Source organism: Corvus hawaiiensis, chromosome 9 (assembly GCF_020740725.1).
Source record: "Corvus hawaiiensis isolate bCorHaw1 chromosome 9, bCorHaw1.pri.cur, whole genome shotgun sequence".
NCBI classification, from domain to species: Eukaryota; Metazoa; Chordata; class Aves; order Passeriformes; family Corvidae; genus Corvus; species Corvus hawaiiensis.
The window spans coordinates 14,068,684-14,090,783 of NC_063221.1; the positions used below are offsets into that span (position 1 = coordinate 14,068,684).

Here is a 22,100-nt window from a genome sequence, read left to right on the forward strand (position 1 = left end):
CCGCCGGTTGGCTGTGCCGGGGGTGTGTGCGGGGCCGCTCTGCGCGGGTAAGATGGCGGCCGTGACGGCGCTGAGGAGCAGCTGCCGAGCCGCGGGGCGCCTGGTAAGGGGAGCGGGGGCCCCGCGGGCGGCGGCGCTCCCGGCCAGCCGGGGCGGGGAGGGATAACGCGCGGCATCCCCGTGGCCTGTTGCTGCCGTCCGGCGGGCAGACAGCGAGCACCGCGCCTCTGCAAACACGACGCGCTCGCGGACCTGCCGCCTCGGCAGTGCCCGGAGGCGGGCGGCGCCTCAGCTCCCCTCCCCGCTGTGCGCTCCCCGTGCTCCGCGCAGGTGACCGAGTCCCCGGCGGTGCCTGGGACCGCCCGCCCCGCGCTGCACAGGGAGCCCCGCAATTGACACCCTCCGCCCCGCGCAGCCCCCGGAGTGCCCTGCCCTTGCCCATGCTCTCTGTGAAAGAAACGTGTGCCTTTCTGTAATAAGCCAGTGACATCCTCCTCTTCTGTTATTTCTAAGTCATCCCATTATTGTTTTGCCTATACGTTGCTGTGCCATCACCGCTTCTCCTCCCTTTGCATACCGCATCTGCACGGAGACGGTGTGGCTACACGTACAAAAAAGGGAAATGGGTTTCTTTGAATCCCAGGAGCCTTGATACTTAAAAAGTAGTTGAGATACCTTACCATAAGAAGTGAATCTACTTGGTTGCCTTTTAGGATACTTACAATCTCATGAACATAGATTTAGTTCATGCTTCCTTCTGTCTTCTTGTATTACAGTCTTTTTGCTGTTATGAAGAGTGTAGGCTTCCAATTATATCACCCCTATTTTGTGGGATGTCAGAGAAGAAATAGCTTTTGAAACTTAGAAACAAAATTAAGGATCGGTTCCAGTTTCTATTATTTTTTCCTCTTAATAATTCATATTGTAATTTTAAAGCATGATGATGAGGAATTTTTAAATGATACTTTTGTAATCTAGTTTTAAGCTAGTAATTTATAAGTATTTATTAATAATTTTACTAATTAGGAGCACTGAAAATAACGCTTTCTTTTTAGTTTTATTTCTAACCATCTACTCTTAAATCCAGAGGGAGATTCTGATGAGAATGCTCATCTTATCCACCTTATCTAAGTACATGCTGAACTATAGAATTGGCTGGTTTATAGTGCGTGTTTCTTGCAAGCACATTTTCAGTCTGAGCCAGGGGGCCTTTGTGTTAAGTGGTAGGGAAATGGCAGTTACCAGGACACTGGGACGTGTGCTAGGTTTTTAAATAAGGGATGACATCGGACTAAAACATGTTACGAGGGGTGTTGCTCTAGTATATAGGTAACTATATACTTGGAAATATAGAATAGGTATGCAAAACAGATGCAATGCTCATTAAAATGACTCAATGGGACAGAAGTCAAGAGAGTTCAGCAGGGCAGTATCCTTTAATGCAAAGTCATTGCCTGTGAGCATGTACTGTTCAATTTGACTTGGAAATTTAGTGTTACTCAATCAGGTAATCAGTTCTCTGCAGGCTGCTTAAAAATATTTTGTTCTGAGGCCAGCATACATTTTCAGGATCAGTGGTAACTTAGAAAACCAGAGTTGGCTTGTTTTTGAGGAAACAACCAGAGCTGAACCTGAGGAGCAAGGCAGTTCTCCCCCAGAGTGCACTCAGCTCCGCTGTTGGCTCGGGTCAAACCACAGCTCTGTCAGCCAGGCTGGTGTGGCCTCAGTCCCAGCAAGAGACTGAGTGGGCCCTCAGTTTCTTTTTGCCAGTGTCACTCTGCACATCGAAGACTTGCACAGGAAAGGTGTTACCTTGCTGTGGCATTATTGCCTTTAAATTGCTGTATAGTGTAATAGTAGTGACATTAACAAGCTCAGTACCAGCAGTTATGTTTGGGGTTTATTGATAGATCTTTCCAGACATGGGAATATGTAGATGGGTATGCTATGGATATTAGAGCTAATTTTGTCTTTTAGGTACCGTTTTTATTTCCTTATTTGGCATTACACCAGTATTATGGTGATTAAATGCTGAAATTGTAAGCACAGTCTCTTTGTTTAGTGGATTTTCATGTTTTCCTTGTTAGTAAGGAACACTGTTCTGTGAAGAGATTGTGTACTGTATTATTACTCTTAACATGCTAGCACACCAACTTTTTGGTAGAGAATGTGCAAAACTGAAAACCAGAAAGATTCCGTTTTTAAAACTGCTGTAGTTTTGAATTATTCCTACAGATATAATATGAAACAGCATGGTAACTCTTCTGTAACAACACCAGTCTCTTTTTTTGGCAGTGACATTACTAATTCACTACCTGCATTGGTAACCAAAGGTTAAAAACACATGGAAATCATTGTGAAACTTCACATTTAGAAATAGTTCAGAGATTTGATGTGCTCCTTGTGATCATCTTCACAGGTAAATACTGAATGTTTTTCATTTAGGGTCATATAAAGAGAAAAGAGGGTTTTTGCAAGTTTGTGACAAAAAGGTCTAGTTGAACAGTTTTTTCAGTAACATTTTTATGTAAACATGTACCCTTCAAGTGGGAAGAAAGCAGAATTAAAAATAGGAGAAAATAGGATTGTGAAGAGGTATGTTATATACCAGTTCTGTAATTTAAGGAGAACTTTAAATGTATTCCTAAAATATGACTTTTCATAGCTTAAAATTGCCATGTTACCTGATTGTTGAATATGGAAAGTTGTTTGGAGGACCAATGGAAAAATTTTGTGTTTGCTTGTTATAGGAAGTAGAAAAATACTCATTTTAAATCAGTAGGTATGATCTTAGTAGCAGGCAACTGAAAGATAACTCATATGATACAACTTTGATGTGTCCGTTATGATGGATTGTGTTGTATAAATGTTTGTTCCTTAAAGAAAGGTGATATTAAATATAACTTGCAGTACTAGGTGAAATAATACAGAAAATGAGTACATTGTCGGTTCAGAATTGTATGGCCTGCTGAATAATGTACTTTTTAAAGAGTGAAATGTGGTAGCAAATAGTTGAACAGTTTGGGGTGTGGGGGGGGAAACAGGAAGTTTCATATGCTCTGTAGTTACTGAAAGGATTTTTTAAACAAGAAGTTAAAATGAACTTTCCCATGCAGGTGTGCTGTTTTCTGGCTCCTCTAAGAAGATAATTTCTAAATTTTACAGTTTTGAGCTACTTGAGGTACATTGTAGCACCTGAATTTTTTTCGTATCTCTGAGTAAGTTAGAGATAGTATCTACAGAGAGACTGTTATTTTTATAACTTTTACAGCACTTTTAATACAATATAACACCAGAATTACATTAAATTTAATAAATTTTACTAGACAAGAACAGATCTAAACTAACTTGTGTTGAGATTAATAAAATACCTGTTTATGTCAATGCAAGCGCTACCAGCTTTGCTTTTGTTCACAATCATGACTGATTACAGCTTAAAGTTTTGTCTGAAGAATCTTTCAGAAAATTCTGTAGACTGTTTTAAATTGATTTCTGGATAAATATAATTGTAACCATAAAAGGAAACCATCTCATGCCCAGTTCTTACAAAATATCTTTGAAGCTAATTTGGAATGATGTTTACTTGGAAATTATTGCCTCCTATATAGGAACAAAAACGAAAGGGCAACTCCCTGTGCCCTCTGGTGTGAATTTCCTTTCTGATTAGTACTTCTGATCAACCTCTGATGGGAATTAGAGCTGATGAAGAAAAATATGCTGGTTTTCCCTGCAGTCTAGGAAAATCTTCCAGCATTCATCCTGGATAGGAATATTTCAGATGGCTGATGTACTTGATAGTATGTGTGCTTTTTGTGTGCCTGTCCTGATTAAGCTAATTCCTGAGAGAAACAATAGCAGTGAATCACTCACCAAATCCTGTCATGATTTTTGTTAATCAGTTATGTCACTGTGACTTTGATCTCCCCATGTGTTGTGTTAGTGAAAGAAGTTAAAGAACTGCAAAGCTTTTGCTAATGTAAGGGTTATTGTATATTCAAGAATGTATTCAGCATCATTGTGTTTCGGTAAGAACTTCTCTTATATAGACTAGAATGAAACGATTTCAGTATTGATGTTACATCAGGAATGTTAAATGAGCTCTGCATCCTCAGTCCATTGTATTAACCCTTGAGACTTTTCTCCCCAGGTTTGCACTCATCGCATTAGATCATGCAGCAGCATTCGCTTTATAAAATCAAAATATGTGTGCGTGTTTGACAAATCTGCCCTCAAGTTTAGTCATCAACAGCGATTATTCAGAACATCTGCTGGTAATCCTTTTCATAATAAAATAATTCATTTTAATTTGCTATTTTATGAGTGTTATGTTAGAGGTTTGCATATGGCTGGTGTGTAGACTATTTCTGATGAATTCAGATTTTTCTGCCTGATATCTTGTATTTAATGTTAAACATGCTGTATTTTCTTATTCTCTGTTTCAAGTTTCATGTGGCCAAATTGTCCAGTTTAAGCTTTCTGACATTGGGGAAGGAATTACAGAGGTGACTGTAAAAGAATGGTAAGCTCTGCTTTTCTGGAAATCCACTAAGAAATCAGCAGGTAGTTTAGCAGCTTTAGTTATATTATCAATTCATTATCTGAGAACATTTCCTGGGTTACTAGTGAAGTTGTTCTGGTTTCATTTTCCACATTTTAAAACCTTGTACATACGGAGCTTCACATTTTGTTCATTTGCAGTCTGGTATATTTGTGAGTGGAAAAAGTGGAAGGAGTGGGATGCACCTGTATATAGGATTTTCCTTCAGTGATTAATGTTTTTTAAGTTCAGGAGACCTGTCTTTCATTATGTTTACTTAGACTGAGCTTTAGAAACAAATGACTAGTCTGGAGAGTCCACATAATTTTATCCTATAACCCTTCTCTATTGCTTTTAGTAAAAGATTTGAACTTTTAAATTGTTTGTAGAAAGCCAGCGATTAATGGATTAAACAAAATCAATGTGCACAGTGAATGAAGGCAGTGCTGAAAGGCCTTGTTCTTTGCACAAATACCTCTCTTTGCATGGAAGACAGTGTTCCCCACTATCCATCTCTTTCTTGAAACTGATCGTGTACTTCTGACAATTTGAAACTAAGAACTTCCTTGCATTCAGATTAAGCTGGGCTCATTCTTATTTTTAGATGCTTTATAATCTGACAGGAAAACTCTGCTTTACTAAAGTAGATGTAGTATGTGTATAATGATATTCATAATCATTGTGTCATTTCACCCAACAAAGGGTTCTGCAGCAGTCAGGCAAAATGCATATAGCCGACACATCCAGTATGTAGAATTTGTCTTCTCATCTGGAATGCATTTCCATGTTGTGGGGATGTATATTACTGAACTTGGCAAAGGAATACACAGAACAGATTTTTACACTGACTGTGTTTCACAGTAGGCTGTGTGTTGCCTCCTAGGTACATAAAGGAGGGTGACAGTGTGTCTCAGTTTGACAGCATCTGTGAGGTACAGAGCGATAAAGCCTCTGTTACTATCACCAGTCGTTACGATGGCATCATTAGAAAACTCCATTACAGCATAGATGATATTGCTTTTGTTGGAAAACCACTAGTGGACATTGAAATTGATGCTTCAAAAGGTACTGTAAGCCATTTTTTTTTCTTGAATATTTTATGTTTGTTGCCATAAAACAGTCAGTGACAGAGAAGCTTACTTTTTCCTCCTGAAAATCTTAAAAGATTTTTTTCCCTTTATAAACTCAAGGAATTTAAATAGAGAAAGTTGCAATATTTTATTAGAGTTTAAAATCTCCTAGACATTTCCTATTGCATATTTAGCTTAAGCAGCAGCCTTTAACAAACTGTGTTCCCGTCCATATTAACTCAAAGTAAATAGTAAAAACTTCAGCTGTCACAGAATCACAGAATGGTTGAGGTGGGAATTTAACAAATGCTTATAATGTAGTAAAGTTAGTTACTTTCTTTTTGTTTGCAGGTGTTTCTCCAGAAGAAGATGTTGTTGAAACACCTCCTATGTCTCATGAAGAGCACACTCACCAAGAAATAAAAGGTCACAAAACATTAGCAACCCCTGCAGTTCGTCGCCTGGCCATGGAGAACAATGTAGGTTTGCTGAATAAGGTCCTGCTGCATTTTACCCAGCTTTTATATGGCAGTTTGACTGTCTAGAAGAACACTGATCTAGATGAAACACTTGTTTTCAAATACATTTTACATGTATGAAAACTGTTGTAGAAATGAAGAGGATTGTGCTTTCTGATGATTACGGTGGATAGAAAAAGAATTACTGGGCTTAAAACACAGCTAGGAAGCTTTAGGCTGAAGATTGAGAAGACGTTTTTAGAATAAAAATAAGAAACTGTCAGAGGAGATTCCTGAGAATCTCTGCAGAGAAAGAAGGAGGGGAAAAAAAAACCAAAACAACCTTGTTTTGTTTTTTAGATTTGTATTAGAGCAGAGGATATACTAAGTGATGTTTTACATGCTTTTCTAATGCCTTTTTTTCCCTATGAATGTTCCATTGGTTTTGAAAGCTTATGATGCATTTTTAGGAGAGAATTAACTCAAATGAATACTTCACTATTGATCCTGTGAGGTAATTAAGAGGTTAATAGTATTTTCAGTTCCTCCTTGAAGTATGCAATCAAACATAGTGGGACTAGTGGGACTTTTGGATGATTTGAACAATGTTGAATACCTAGTAAATTATAGAAAGGGAAAGAAAACTGCAGATATGTTGGATCAGAAATGGGAGCAATTTTAACCTTAGCTCACAATATAAGATATTTTTATAGTGCTGTGAAACTAAAGTGTCACAGCTTGTTATGTACTTTTCAGATTAAATTGAGTGAAGTTGTTGGGACAGGGAAAGATAACAGAATCCTTAAAGAAGATATACTCAACTACTTGGCCAAACAAACAGGAGCTATTCTGCCTCCATCACCGAAGGCTGAAATTGTCCCACCTCTGCGAAAAACAGAGACTGTGCCAGCTGCTCCAAAGGACAAAGCACGGAAAATCCCTGTACCTGTTTCCAGACCCATTGCATTTTCAGGAAAAGATAAAACTGAACCTGTAACAGGTAAATCATGAAATACAGAGTCTTGAGACCATGGTCACAGTAGGCTACCAGTAAATGTTGCTCTGTGAAAAGCTGATTCTTTTTGATGGGAGTGTTTCATGTTAGTGTTATGCAAGTGAGCGTTTAGGAAAACATTCTCTATAAGAAGCATCTCCACTGAAATTATTTTACGAAATATTTGTTGATGTTTTGGTTGGAAGGAGTTGGGCTGCAAATTGCATTTGGTCATTCTTCAAATGTATGCTGAAACAGGTAGGAATTCTGAAACATGGATTTGTCATGGTAGGGATCATTATGCAATGATAATGGCAAAGTGCAGCGAATTTAAGGGTTTATCAGTGCTTGATAATAGCATACTGCACTATTATGTGAACAGTATTCACACTTGTTCAGGAGAACAGTGCCATAAAAGACACTAAAGTAACAAAAAATCACATTAAAAGGGGAAGATTAAGGTTTTTTGCTTGCCTTTCAAGCAATGTTTATTGGGAGAGGCTGGAAAGAGAAATGCAGATTATCATATTATGATTTCACATTCATGCATACATAGGAGAGAGATGTAGTAATATAGTCTGAAATGTTACAGTCATCAAAATTGAGTTCTGTGAACTGAATAACTCAGTAAGTGCTGTTTACCCTGTTCTTTTCTGGTTATGGTTTGGCTTTAGTTTGGTTTTTGTAAGCTGTGTAATTTGTTTAATGGAAACAGATGAAATTTCACCATAACTTCACAGAAGCTCCTTTTGTTGGTTTAAGAAGACAATGAATATTTTCCAGGTTTTCAGAAGGCCATGGTAAAGACTATGAGTGCAGCCCTGAAGATTCCCCACTTTGGTTATTGTGATGAGATTGATTTGACTCAACTTGTTCAGCTGCGAGAAGAGTTGAAACCTCTAGCTGAACTCCGTGGAGTTAAGCTTTCCTTTATGCCTTTCTTCATAAAGGTGAGGCATGCAGCAGAGCCCTGCAGGGAGTACTTACACAGGTTTTGCCAAAATCTGTTCAATGATTGTTGTAAGTTTGGAGCACCTCTCTATCATCTGAGTTATGGCAGATCACAAGAAAACTTTAAACTTGTTTTTTGTTTATTGAGCCACTTACCAATTTACAGTTGGAATTGCAGCTAGGGTTATGCAATATAATTGAAATTTTTAAAAATATTAATGGGAAAGGGTAGAGTGCCTTCAGCATCATTTAATATGGAGGTAAGCATCACTAGGTGTTTGCATCGCACAAAACAAATTTTTGAAATTGTCTGTATTTTTTGAGCTCCTTTAAAATGAACCTCATATGAAATGCATCACCTTTGTTGTTGATGTTATTTTTATAATCTTTGTATTGCTAATGAATCCCTTAGATCTCTCACTGTTGTCCCTTCTATTGTTCAGAAGAGCAGGCAGTTGCACTCATTTAGTTGCCATGGTTCCATTTCCAACTGTTGGCCTCGCTGAAGGCTGATGTGCTGCCTAAGCTGTGCAGTGAATGCACAGCTTAGTCTGAAATTTCTCATAATGCTGTTGCACTCCGAGTGCTACCTAAACACTCGTTCCATATTGTTATTAATCTAAATTTTCTCCTACCATTACTTCTTTCCCATGGAGCTCTCTGGTTATAAAATATAAACCTCTTATTTCGTTTCCTTTTGTTTTATTTAACCAGGCAGCCTCTCTGGGATTGTTGCAGTATCCCATTCTTAACACTTCTTTGGATGAGAACTGTCAAAATGTCACATATAAGGTTTGTAAACTATGGATAAACGTTGTGAGCAGAAAGTGTACAGTAATGTCTAACAGGGGCTTTTCAGAAGCCTGAGCTAATTATAAGAACCAAAATTATGGTGTTGTGCAGGAAAATAATTTGTGTGCTCAGATTTTGAGATCTAGATTTGATTTATTATTGGTCTTGTTTCAGTAGATAGTTTCAGTTTGTTAGATAAGAGTCACTTTGTTATTCAGACTTGCCTCAAAAATGCATACTGATATGTTGATTTCCTATTTTTCGCCTGAATATAGGCCAAGCTTTTAAAATGAGAACATTTCAAATCTAATACAACAATTTTTAAGTAATAGCACAGTGATTCTACTATTCCAACACTCAACCCTTATATATTAAAGTACAGTCTTGATAAAAGTTACAGCATTTTCATACAAGCTGCTGGATTGATACTTCCGGGCAGCAAATATCTATTTTCTTAAGTTATGTGTACTTGCTCCTTGAAGTACAAACTCTTTTTGTGCTGTTTTATAAATAGCTCTCAGAATCCTTATATTCCTTCCAACAAATGAAAAGCAACTCCGTTTCTTTTTTTTTTTTGTAATTTTAGTGTTCTCTTTAAAATCTGCTATGCATGTTTTGTTACACATATGATCATCCTAAAGTGCGATGTTTTCAGTGTGAAATTGATTCCAGGACTTTGTATTCTCTGAAGGTGAAACTGTTAGCATCAATTTACAGTTTGCAGATGTGAGGCTAATATTAAAAAAACTACATCATTTTCTCTCCTCAGAGTTGTATGCAGGAGTTGCTTACTAAATACAGCACTTTCAGGTTAAAAAGATAAATAAGAAAAATGTCATTTAAGTGTCTTTTTATGTAAGATACATTTTGTGTTGACAGTTTATATTAATATCTGGTTAATGACACTTGTTGCAGGCTTCACACAACATTGGAGTTGCAATGGACACAGAGCAAGGTTTAATTGTCCCAAACGTGAAAAATGTTCAAGTCTGCAGTGTGTTTGACATTGCTGTGGAATTGAATCGCCTACAGTCCTTGGGCTCTGCAGGCCAACTGGGAACAAGTGACCTCACTGGGGGAACATTCACCCTTTCAAATATTGGCACAGTAAGTACAGGAAAAATGAGAGCTACATCTGAAATCTGCTTCTGAAATGCAAACTTTACTGAAGTTTAATATGCAGAGAACAAAACCTGTAGCAAATAATTCAAAAGGCAATCTGCTTTAAAAACAACTGTTAAATAATATCCCCACCTTTTCCTTTTCTAGATTGGTGGCACTTATGCCAAACCAGTGATACTACCTCCTGAAGTAGCTATTGGAGCACTGGGAAAGATACAGGTATATTAACTTTATCTCAGTGATGTGAATGTTAGCTAAGGTCATGAAAATGGAACATGGAGTCTCTCTTTGTTGCAGAGAAACTGCATAACTCATGGTTGAAAAGTTTGTGGTGTTTTTAGACGTTTAAATGTTTAATTAGAAGTCTCTTACGCCAAAGTTTTATATTAATTTTCTAGAATCCTGTTATATTTCACTCACATCTGTGTTTAGCCTGCTAGTTACTAAGAAACAATCTAAATATAGTTTTACAAGTTTACCAGCATGGCAATAGCAATTTTGCTATCATCAGGGAAAAAGCTTAAGAAGTATTCCGAAAATGAAGTTTAATTTCATGAGCCAGATAGCTGAATCCATACAGAATTTTGAATGTGAAGGCCGTTTTATATTTTCTGAATTTCAGGCTTTAAGTCTTTAATGTAGACATTTGAGCTCAATGCTGGAAATGAAATTAGTACTAACTGAAATTACTTCTTCTATGTGCTTCCTCTGAGCATCTTTTTAGAGATGCTTTAAAGAAACAAACATGTTGAGAACTAACAGTGCAATAAACTATTCAGGAGGAAACTTTTGAGTCAGGAAAGGCTGTTACTATTTCAGTATTTCCATTGTGGTGGAAAAGGACTATGACTGTTTATTATGCAGGCTTGCAATATATTCTAGTCTACAGCACAAACAGTAATGGAAAGGTCTTGGGTTTTAGTGTGGTGCTACTGCTGTCTATCTAATTCAGCAAAATGTTTAAATTTAGATGAACAAATTAACAAGAACAAAAAAAATACAGATTTGCTAATGGAAGTATCTATTATTTCTGGTTTTGTCCTTCCTCTGATTTTTAGGTTCTTCCTCGTTTTAATGGGAAAGGTGAAGTATTTAAAGCACAAATAATGAATGTGAGTTGGTCAGCTGATCATCGCATCATTGACGGAGCTACAATGGCCCGGTTTTCTAACTTGTGGAAATCTTACTTGGAGAACCCTGCTTCGATGCTGCTGGACCTTAAATAAAGGAAATCATGGCTAGAATATGCCTTTAAACTGTGGATTAGACTGAATAGCTAGAAAAGCTGTCTCTGCTAACATGTGCCCTTTGCTACGTGCATTATATAGTAATGTTACGTGGTTAAAAGTTCTCAACAGCTGATACCAGTCTCAGTTAGTTGTTACTTCTTTTAATTAGTATTGCTGTAATTTCTTCTACAGCAAACTGTCAAACTAAATAGGTCACAGCTTCTGAATATGGTGGTGGAATGTCTTTATTTTGCCTTTTGTAGTAAGAATGATTGTCAGGCTGGTGTGACTGAGTGCCACTGCTCTACACCTGCAGTATTTATAATCTGAAGGGGAATTCTGGAGGGGCATACTCATAGTTCTTCCATTTTGGACACGTAAATTTATTTTAACAAATAATATCTGAATTCCCAAAAGGGATTATGCAAAAATCATGTACAAATAAAATGCCTTTAATGCTTCTGCCATAAGATGTTCAGAGAGCTTTTTGTTGTTTAATTGAGTAAACCTCTTAAGTCTGTTGCTAGTCCACTTTTTCCTGGCAAGTACTTGCTCAGGTACTCTTTATCAAACTATAAATGAAGAGGCCATATTTATTCAAATGCTTACTGACAACACTGATTGATAACTATCAAGGCCTTAATACTCTCTAGAATATCCTGTATTTTTACAGGCTGAAAGTAGTTTCAGTCCTTAATGCTTTCCAGTTATTTTTATTTCTTATAGAAAGCATCTGTCTGTTAAAACCAAACAAGAAAGAGAAAACAAAATAAAAAAAGAAGGATCTTGTTTTATTATTTTGTCATTAGGTAAGCCTGACAGTAAGCTGATCGTGATCTACAAGCTTGCATTGTGTTATCGATATTCAGATACTAGAATTTGACGGATTTATCAGATTCAACAAAGAATGGACATTAAAAATACTGTGTGAGATAAGGACTCTTAAACTCAGATACAAGGCACATAATGAATAGGTTCAAGTTAATGCCTTTAGAACAGGAAACTGTTATGTGGCTTTAAGGTAACTTAACAGATCATGAGGATTCCGCTGGTGATTTAGTGGGAGATATGAAGAAAACTGTTGGATGTAAATACCTTCTAGACACATAAGTTTCACACAGACACAAGAAAAGACAGTTACATAGCCTTAAAAATGAATTTGTAATGCACAAAATGGACATTTTCTCCTTTTTTTAGATGTATCAAAAACAGGAGCATTCTCCAAAATTGTAGACCAAAGTTGTCTATTGCATTTAGCTGTGAAGATTTGAGACAGGCTGCCAGAGGTGGAATCCCTGCTATCCATGATGCTGAGACTGAATAAGAGGAAAGCTGGTAATGTAGGAGGGGGAGTGTGGAGCATCCATGTAAGGTGCTATTAATATTTCTATTGTGGTATAAGGGTCTTTATATAAAGGTCATTTCTTGCAAAGTTTGACTAATATATCATGCTTATCACCTATTTCATTTTTATCAGATTTATTTATTCCTAATAAAAAATATAAAGCCACAAAGAATTGTAGTAATATTGTTTTTATTTGTGAATTTTATGCAGGCAATCCTGTACAGGTGACTCAAACTCTTTCTTCTAGCTTTAAAGAACATACTGTGCTCAAGGCTACCAGAAGAACACAGCCTAATATCTACTTTCCTACAAGTATGTTGTTGTGGTAAGGGCTTAGGATAAAGGCTTAGGATATTTTTTAATCTGATGACCATTGAGAAAATAAATTGAGGAAATATAAGTGTATGAAAGAAAGCAATAAAATTACTTTGAGATATTTAAGACAGAATAATTTCACTTACACAAGGAGTGGATTGAAAGCTAAAGTACTTAGTGTCTTTCTAAGTAGGTATTGGTGTTCATGTATTTAGTTTGTGGTGGACTGGAGAGGGTCAGGGTTTTTTTTGTTATAAAGTTCTGTGTGGTAGAGTTATAACCAAATTGATGTTACTTTTAAAATTTCATCTTCTTCACATTTTATACTCCAGTGCAGTTGGTTAGAACTATCCAGTTTTATGGCTTCTGCCTTAAATAGTCACCTGTGATTATTGTTGTCTCTCTTTCCATTTGATTGAAGGAAAAGATTCTGACAGACTTGTTCTCCTTTTATCTTCTCCAAGGGCTATTTGAAGAAATAGAATGTTAAATATGTTTCATGAGGAAGCATGAAAAGGGGTGAGTAATAACCCCTCTGCACATCCCGATAAAGATTATTTTTCTGTCTGGACTTTGATAATTTGCACTAAATTCTTCAGCAAGAGAATTCTTCAGCATGGGCAAAAGTAATGAGTGAAATACTTACTGATGTAATACTTTTTCTAGTTTATTTAGTCAATGTTGCTGTTTAATAGCACTTTGAAGCTCAGTTACCTTGCAGAGAAGCATTACTAAAGAAAGCAGCTGTTTTTAACTCAATACTAACCTTTTTTATTTTTAATTATAATTTTTAATTCAAAACAAACTCATTGTGTAGTATAACAAGTACTCCTTTGTTCTACTTGTTCACAATTTTTAAACTTCTGTTAAAGGGAGTCTAGTTTAGGGGAGCCCAGTCACACTCTGCAAACTGGGAAGACTTTAACAGTGGTAAATGCTTGGGGGGGTTGCAAAAGTGCCTCATGTGATGCCTTCTATTCTCAGCATAGGTTAAAATTAGAACTAGACTGACATTGCATTGGAGTCTGAGTGAGGGTTTTAAATGGGTTTGGTAATACAGACAAGATTCATAATTTATCTCTGCTCTTGTCCAGAAAGCAATGAATCACAGAAAATCCTTGAACACACCAAATAATTGAGGTAAGTTGTTGTTAAACTCTTTCTGATGCTTGGAGGTGAAGTTTTTGGGAGATCTGATTACTTGGGAGTGAATTTGCAGCTGTTTTACAGCCATATTTGGGAATTCACTTCTGAATTGTTGGCTGTGATGGCATGATTATTATGGTTTTATTTTCCTGACAAATAATAAGATCTAAGAACAAGAACTTTTTGATGGTAGTCATGTTATATCATGAAATACTCCTGAAAATAGTCATATACTTAGGCCCTTTGGTATTTCATGGTTCTAAGGCAGTACTTGTTGAATAGTACACTTTCCACAGCAAAAGAGAGTTGCCCAGAGTAAGCTTTACTGGAAATAAATATTGGTTTGACTGTATAGTATGACACTGGGTTTAGTAGTACAACTATTAACAAATGTCTCTTTTCTGCACAATTTGTATAAAAATATTTCTAGTTTTCTACCTAAAAAGGCTTGTAGTTCAAAAAGTGTCTCTAAGCAACAAGAAATTATAGATTAGTTAATCACTTGATCTCAGTAGAAATTTAACCTTGAAAAAATCATGCAGTTTGAATAGTAACCACTAACTGGAGCAAAAAAACCTCATGCATACATAGCATTACTGTTGCATATTGGGATGGGGATGGGGAAGGGTAGTTACTCTGATGACCATTGAAAGAGAAGTTAATCCTTCAAATTAGTAAATGTGATCACATTTATGTGGGGGAGGGAAAGAGGATACAGTCCTCTCTTTACAGGAAAAAAATCCAATTCCTCTGTAGGAACCCAAAGGCCAGACTGCACTGTGCCACGCTGGGGTTGCCATTTGTGTCACTTCTCAAATCCTGCCATTTTTCCCTACCAAACAGAGAACAGCTAAGAATAATAAATATTAATGTATTAGACCACATTCTTCTTTATTCAAGATTTATAATTTGATTTTTATGCTGTTTTTGCAAGAGGAAGGAATCCTGACATTTTACGTATTATTTGCTTACAGATTTTAACTTGATTTCAGTATAATCAGGCTTTACAAATAAGTATGTTAGCAAAAGATGTCGTAAACATAAAATAGAATGACTGACAGTTTGAACACAAAAATGGTCACCAAGCAATTGTGGCTTATCCAGGCCATACAGAATTATAACAGAAAAAATATAAAAGAAAAGATTGGTTCGAAAAGACAGACCTGCAGCAATTATTGTAGGGAAATACATGTATGAAAAGACATGAAATTCCTCTTTTGTTGTCACCTACCTGCTTGTTGGGAAGAAAATTATCCTTACTTTTTTAGTTTGAAGCATATGTAAGATATTTTTCTTACTTGCCCCTACAAGTATCAGTAAAAAGTTAGAAAGGGAACATTCCAATCATCAATGTTCAGAGTACACTGCTGCTGGCATGAAGTTTAAGCCCTGCAAGCTTATCCGAGTATCAGTGTCTTGGCTCCAGTAATGAAAACAACAATGATTTTTAGAGGTATGCACTGATTAGGATGAGTGAGTATCCTATTTTGCTGCTCTTCAGGACAATATGTATTAATTATCTCACTAAAGGATAGATAACTTTAAAAGTTTAGACTGAATTTAATTTTAAATGTGAGTTCTGACACCCAGTAGGGCTACACAAACATTCAAAGAGAAATCAGAAGAATTTAAAAGCCTTTTCCTAAAGGTAATGCATTACTAACTATAAAATACAATGTAATGAGTTAAGCTATGAAGAAAATGAATGCAAATAAAGTATACTAATTAATTTCCAAGAACAGTTCAGTTCTTATAAAGTGCAAAACTCCTGTAGCTGCAAGTATTTATATCAGGTAGGTGCCAGAATGCAGCTATCAGAATTTAACTGCCTTAGATTGCAGGTAACAGCTTAATTTCTTCCTGGGATGGGAATGAGTACTCAAATCTGCATTTAATAATTATTAAGGTCAATGCATAGCCTACCATTGGAAGGAACTGAGAGAAGCAGTTGTTCACTGATAAGAATGCAGAGACTGCAAAAAATACCATTTCTTATTATAATAAAATTTATCTAGGTGCAATTATCTATTTTTATAAAGAGAAAGCAGTCAATAAAATCCTGTCAGTTCTTTACATTAATTTAATAACATAATGAAGTGGGTATTGCAGTATTTTAGTTTTCACATCACTGTCCCCATCTGGTAACTGATACATGAGGTGGTGCATTGAGCCTGAAATTCAGTCAGATTCCTGCAACTGAATCTGAACATGTAAAGGATCATGGCTGAAACTGCAGTTTGCCTGGGAACATTCACTGCTGTGAAGACACTCTGGGAAGTGAGAATACACAAGATAAATGAAGAATTACAGAAAGAAAAGGAATTCAGGCAGAGGTCTGCAGGAAGGTAGGTGAATTGTAGATCTTTAAGTATGTGAAAAGCTAGACCATATGTTACATTTCAGAAGACTGTAATTGGTTTCTTCAAACTCATCCAGACTCTGATTCTTTAGTTGTTACTCCTGCAGGATTCCCAGTGATTAGAATTTATCTAGTGTCTATGATAAAAATATTAGTATGTAGACTAAATGCCCTGAAGTCAGATACTAAAATCCTCTGCTGTGTAGATATTCTAACCAGTGAAGATTTGTTATGCTTTCTTCTCCATTGAGTTATTAACAGTTATTAGCAGGGTTGCTTGGTCAAAAAATTGCCAGCAATTTTATGAAATTTGAAGAAATTTAGCATTCTATTTTTGGAACTCCTAATTAATCAGATGTGTTTGAAATGGAACAACAAATTCAAAAGTTACTGGAGAACACAAGCAGAAAGAAAGATAATTGCTTTGTTGTTGGAATTCTTGCTTAAGTTCCCTTTGGAAATCAAGCTAAAAGAAGCTGATTGACCTTATTTTGTTGCACTTATATATGGTGGAATGGAAGGCTTTCATTTTAGGAGACTGCTTCAAAATGTGGTTTGGAACTTAATTCCACATGACTTTATATTCTGTGGCCCTCCTGCAACATGTTGAAAGTGAATTATGTCCTCTTCCTGAATGTAAATTTGAAGAACTGTAAATAGAATTCCTATAAATTACCTCAGCTGAACATTAAGTGTTTGTCTTCTCTCCAACTGGTAGTATATTAACATCCAGATATAATTAGTGTTATTTGACAGTAAGGCAATTGTCTCTTTTATTTCCAGCAAATAGGATATTATTTATTGGCTGTATTCATTGTGGCACCACTGGCAGATCTTCTTTCCCTTGTAGGCTACTGCTTGTCTGGGAGGAGAGAGCTGCTTTAGCAAAGCTCAAAGAAAAAGTTATTAATGAAGGTGGAAGAGCAATTTTAAGGATAGAGGAAGAAGAATGGAAGGTAGTGTTGGTAGGAATGACTGATGCATTAGAAAACTACTATTTACAACTTTACACTTACAGTGGTACTATTTTTGTTCTATTAACTGCTCACTGTGCTTTGCTAACAGTGAATTGGGACACACTGTTGTGAGTGTAAAAGCAAGCTGGGTGTTTTTTAGTCCTGAATATTAAGCATTACTCTGTAAAAACAAAGCCCAAAAGGCTTTTCTGAATTAGAAATTATTTACACGGCAAATTATGATTTTTATTATGTAAATTCTCATTTAACATTCACACACCAGAACTACTGAAATGTATCAAGGTGAAAACCCCCCTCCGTATTTGGGTGCATGAAAATATTTCTTATTGTTTATTTTCTCTATCTAAGAGTGAAAATGAGCCTGTAGATCCCCAGAACACTGTTATTGTTGTTTCTCATGCACAGAGGTAATCTGCTGTTAATTCTGGCAGAGTGAAGGTCACCAGTGCTCTGAGCCATGCAGAAACACACAGCCAAGCTCCTAGAAAGTGATGAGAATTAGTCTGTGTTGAGGCCAGTGAGAACATGACAGCCAGACCCAGCCAAACTCTGCTGGTCTGCAGGCCAGTGGTCCTTGTTCAGAACTCTTTGCATACAGACATTGTAGTTTTATTATCTCTCAGCTCTTCTGCTCTCAGCTGCTCACTGTTTTTATTGACAGAACAGGAATAGAATTTAGATCTCCCTTTATGTGCAAAAATCCATTTAGAGCAGTTTCATCTTCAGTTATATTGAATTTTTTTAAGAAAAGGAAGAAAGAAACAAAAACAAGCCTGAAACTTGTCGATGACAGAAGTGCAGGTATTTAAATCCTGGAAGCCAAAAGTAGGCAGGTTAAATCTGTGATCAGAATGACAACCCACATTCGTGTTCACTTCAGGATCATGGAATCATGGAACATGCTGAGTTCACAGAGTCCAACTCCTGGCCCAGCACAGCACCATCTCCAAGAGTCACACCCTGTGCCTGAGAGCATTGTCCAAACATTTCCTGAACTCTGTCAGGGTTGGGGCTGTGACCACTTCCCTGGGGAGCCTGTTCCAGTGCCCAACCACCCGCTGGAGGAAGAACATTTTCCTAATATATTGATGTAAACCTTTATAAAATATAAACCATATCCTAATATGTATGATATTAAAATCATATCAATTATGCTTGCTATTCTTAGCATATTTTAGAAAACAGTTCCCAGGATTCATTTTGTAACCCACATGTTACAGTATAGCTTAAGAAGAAGGACAGACTGTTAGTGTTTCAAGCAAAACTTCTGCCTCAGCCTGTATTCTTTCTGCATACTAAGTTGAATTTCTTCCGGTTCATATTTCTTGTTGTAGACATTACCTTCATGCTTATTGAAACTAATCCATCTCCAGGAATGGCAGCTTCACAGAACTAGTTTGCAGAAAATTCCTCAGTTTATTGGAAGATTTCACAGTCTTGTTGTTCTGGATCTATCCCGGAATTCAATTGAAAGTGTACCTAAAGAAATTGGTGAGCTGTGCTTTCTTTTATTTTAAGCTGCTTTTCTAAGAAAATTGGTCTTGCACAAATGTGCCATTTTTGTGCCCTTTGCTGGTCTCATAATCCTACTGGGTAGTAAGAAAACAGATTATTTAAATGGGACAGTGAGATAGAGATCTCCAAACCATAGATTCCCTTTAAACTAAAAATGGGGCTGGATGGAAGAGACATTTCTCTATGAAAGCTCCCCATGACAGAAGAAGAGCCTGTTTGCACAGCAGGGACTAGACATCATAATGCAGCTAGCAAAGTGATATTGAAAAACAGACTTCATGTTCTGAATCCACAGCATGAGTAGCCTAGTCATAATTTTTTGGATTTGGGTTTTTCCTTGAAGCACTTAACTACAGTTCAGTTCTGTACTAAAGAGTCCTGAAGTGCTACTCTTTGCAGTTTGGTGATTTTTGTTTTGTTTTGTTTTGTGAGAACACAGAGCATTTATATAACAGTAAAAGGATAAGACTAAACAAGTAATGCTGTGCCTCAAATAGAATAAACGTGTACATTTTTCATTTGTGCTCTCTACAGGCCAGCTGACCAATCTCCAAGAGCTGCTTCTCAGCTACAACAGAATAAAATCTGTTCCTAAGGAAATAAGTAACTGCATCAGTCTGGAAAGACTGGAACTGGCTGTCAACAGAAGTATCTGTGATCTTCCTCCTCAGGTTTTGACAGACTGTTTAGTTTTGTTTAATGCATATTTTGAATTTATACAAAGCCAATTATCATTACACATTGCACTTCTGATTTCAGATTTGCTGTGTTACTGTGATTGCACAGTACTACCCAGAAACACTGATGTGAACAATCTTTCTATGACTGGTCAAATTGAAGCCACATGAGAAGCACATACCTGAGTAGCTGAAGGAGCCAGTCTTTATTTCGGCCAGATAAATGACTTGGCAGTGCTGGGAGGGCAGTGATACAGGCCGTATCAATTTGTTTAGGCCGGTTATCTTCACTGATTTACCCCACTAAGAGTCTGATGCCTTAGCACAGAGAAGTTCCCTTTTGAGAGTATAAATTGGTACCATATGCTGGGGCACAACTGTAAGCATGTTTACCAGAATAGCCAGCTCTGAAAAGGGGTTGTGTGATTTATACAGTTGTCTGTGCAGAGTTGAACAAGTGTTGTTCTCAAATGCTGAAAACAATTATGGGAGACTAAAGACAACTACTCGCCTACTATGGAACTTTAATTTGAACTCACCTAAATGTGAGAGACCTGCATCTGTAACTATTAGTCTCTTAGATAGAGATGACAAGTATGTAACCATATTTGCTTGTTTTAATTTATTTAAAAGGCGAGTTGTGGCAATAGTTGACAGCAGTCAGTGCCTTGCAAAATTGAGTGAGTTCAAACAGCCATAGCCAACACAGAATCTTCAAATGGAAATATACACTATTAGCCAAAATCCAGAATTTACAAAATCTATGTGGATACAGGTTGCATGGGGTAATGTAGAAAATCTGTGGTTCTGTCCTATGGAGACTGCAGCAATGTGAACACTGTGAAGCTCTGGTTATGTGCACTTGAGTGGCATTCAGTGTTTAAACAGTTGGACCAGATCTGCCATAAAACATCACTTGAACATCGCAAAAGCACCTGAAGGCACGATTCACCAAAGCACTTAGATGCTATGTTGCATTTTTAGAATGTCTTGCCAGAGTAGTAGACCTACAGCATGGAAGGTGTCAAGATTTACTCTAAAATACAGTCCATGCAATTTGATACATAAAAATCTGAATATTTGACTAATGAAAATGGCATATTGCATGGAGTATGAAATACTAAGGACAGTGCTGTCTTTAAAATTCTTTTTCTTGAGGCTTGGGGCATAGCTGCATTGTAGTCAGCAGTTAGAGCACTCACTACTGGGTGGGAGGTAAAGTCCCAAACCTACCTACCCTCCAGGCAAAACTTACAAGGTACCTTATTGTTAGGTACTATCAGCTATTGTAACTCAAAACCCTTCTGTGTTTACTGGCTTCAGAATGTGTTTTAATGTTTCTCAACGTTATTAGAGCACTGCTGTACTGCTGCAACAGCTACACAAAGTTGGATTAAATCTCCCCTTCTTTTCAGCTCAGTGATTTAAAGAAGCTTTCACACATAGATCTGTGCATGAATCAGTTTACTACCATCCCTTCAGCTCTTCTCAACATGCCAAATCTGGAATGGTTAGATATGGGGGGAAACAAACTCCAGGAGCTCCCTGATGCAATTGACAGGTAAGTAAAGCTCAAAGCTCATCTTGGTCACAATTCCACTGCATTGAAATTCTAATTAATAAATACTACTTCAATAGGTAATTTTTATGTTAACCTCACTCAAGATTTTATCAGCCCTAGTGTGATGTTTTGGATGAGCTGAAATAATCCATTCAATTAACAATAAATTCAGTATCAACTATAAGGTTAAATATTTACTGTCAATGATATTTTTGAACAGGGATTAGGTGATTATCTTGGATATGGGGCTTCCTTTGATAATTGCTGCCTTATGAGTCCTTTATGTGACTGAAAAATTAATTATTTTATGGTAATAATGGATATGATCTATTTTCTAAATCTTGATTTATTGCACAAATACCTATTTTTCAGAATGGAGAACCTCCACACTTTATGGCTCCAAAGGAATGAAATAAACTCTTTACCAGAAACCATTGGTAATATGAAAAATCTTAGTACTCTTGTTCTTAGCAACAACAAACTTAAGGATATTCCAGCTTGTATGAAGGACATGACAAATCTGAGGTAAGAAAAAGCAATAGAAATACAAATGAAAATACTAGAAAATATTTTTCAAAGCCTCTCTTGAGTTGTGTATCATAGTGATACTAAGGGAGAGGAAAAGACACTACCACAGTTGTAGAGATGGACACAATAAATCAGCATAATTACACAGATTAACAACAATTAAGGATTTAGTCAAGCAAGTGTAGTGAAACTTAGTAATAAGAAGTTAATTATGATAGCTACAGTCTCACATGAAAAAGTAAACTAAAACACATTTTCTCATTTCATAGCCCTCCCCCTATAATTGCCCTTTTATATCACTCTCTAAAGGCAAAAGCTTGCAGAAAAATACATGGCAGGCGTAAAAGTGACAAAAAGTAGAATTTTGCTATTGAGAAATCAAGCATTCAGAATTTAAAAAAAAAAAGATTAGGTTTAGGGACATGTCCTGTACTTGATATGAAAAATAAAAAATAATGTAAATTCTTAATTGGTAGAATTTGAACTACTCCTCAGTATACCATGACAGAAACTTTCCTGTTGTT

General features: G+C 36.7%; 2 protein-coding genes across 6 annotated transcripts in view; both read left to right on the forward strand.

Annotated features, from left to right (window-relative positions):
- Window positions 1-12,670, forward strand: DBT (dihydrolipoamide branched chain transacylase E2). Its single transcript, XM_048313738.1, has 11 exons — window positions 1-103; window positions 4,148-4,271; window positions 4,444-4,519; window positions 5,421-5,602; window positions 5,959-6,086; window positions 6,822-7,065; window positions 7,843-8,009; window positions 8,725-8,802; window positions 9,718-9,909; window positions 10,072-10,143; window positions 10,983-12,670. Exons 1-11 carry the CDS (start codon window positions 53-55, stop codon window positions 11,148-11,150), a joined length of 1,482 nt encoding a protein of 493 aa, XP_048169695.1. The 5' UTR covers window positions 1-52; the 3' UTR covers window positions 11,151-12,670.
- The window catches only part of LRRC39 (leucine rich repeat containing 39), a 13,300-nt gene continuing 3,599 nt past the window's right edge, over window positions 12,400-22,100 (forward strand). For 2 of the 5 annotated variants that reach the window (XM_048313745.1, XM_048313748.1), the window contains exons 1-10: window positions 12,400-12,488; window positions 12,709-12,810; window positions 13,278-13,332; window positions 13,908-13,953; window positions 16,117-16,304; window positions 17,169-17,283; window positions 18,630-18,786; window positions 19,345-19,481; window positions 20,903-21,048; window positions 21,421-21,573. In XM_048313745.1, coding sequence (XP_048169702.1) covers window positions 16,180-16,304; window positions 17,169-17,283; window positions 18,630-18,786; window positions 19,345-19,481; window positions 20,903-21,048; window positions 21,421-21,573 — 833 coding nt within the window. In that variant the 5' untranslated portion in view covers window positions 12,400-12,488; window positions 12,709-12,810; window positions 13,278-13,332; window positions 13,908-13,953; window positions 16,117-16,179. Of the gene's footprint in view, window positions 12,489-12,708; window positions 12,811-13,277; window positions 13,333-13,907; window positions 13,954-16,068; window positions 16,305-17,168; window positions 17,284-18,629; window positions 18,787-19,344; window positions 19,482-20,902; window positions 21,049-21,420; window positions 21,574-22,100 lie in introns of all 5 variants that reach the window. The other 3 variants (XM_048313747.1, XM_048313749.1, XM_048313746.1) reach the window with 2 other exon arrangements.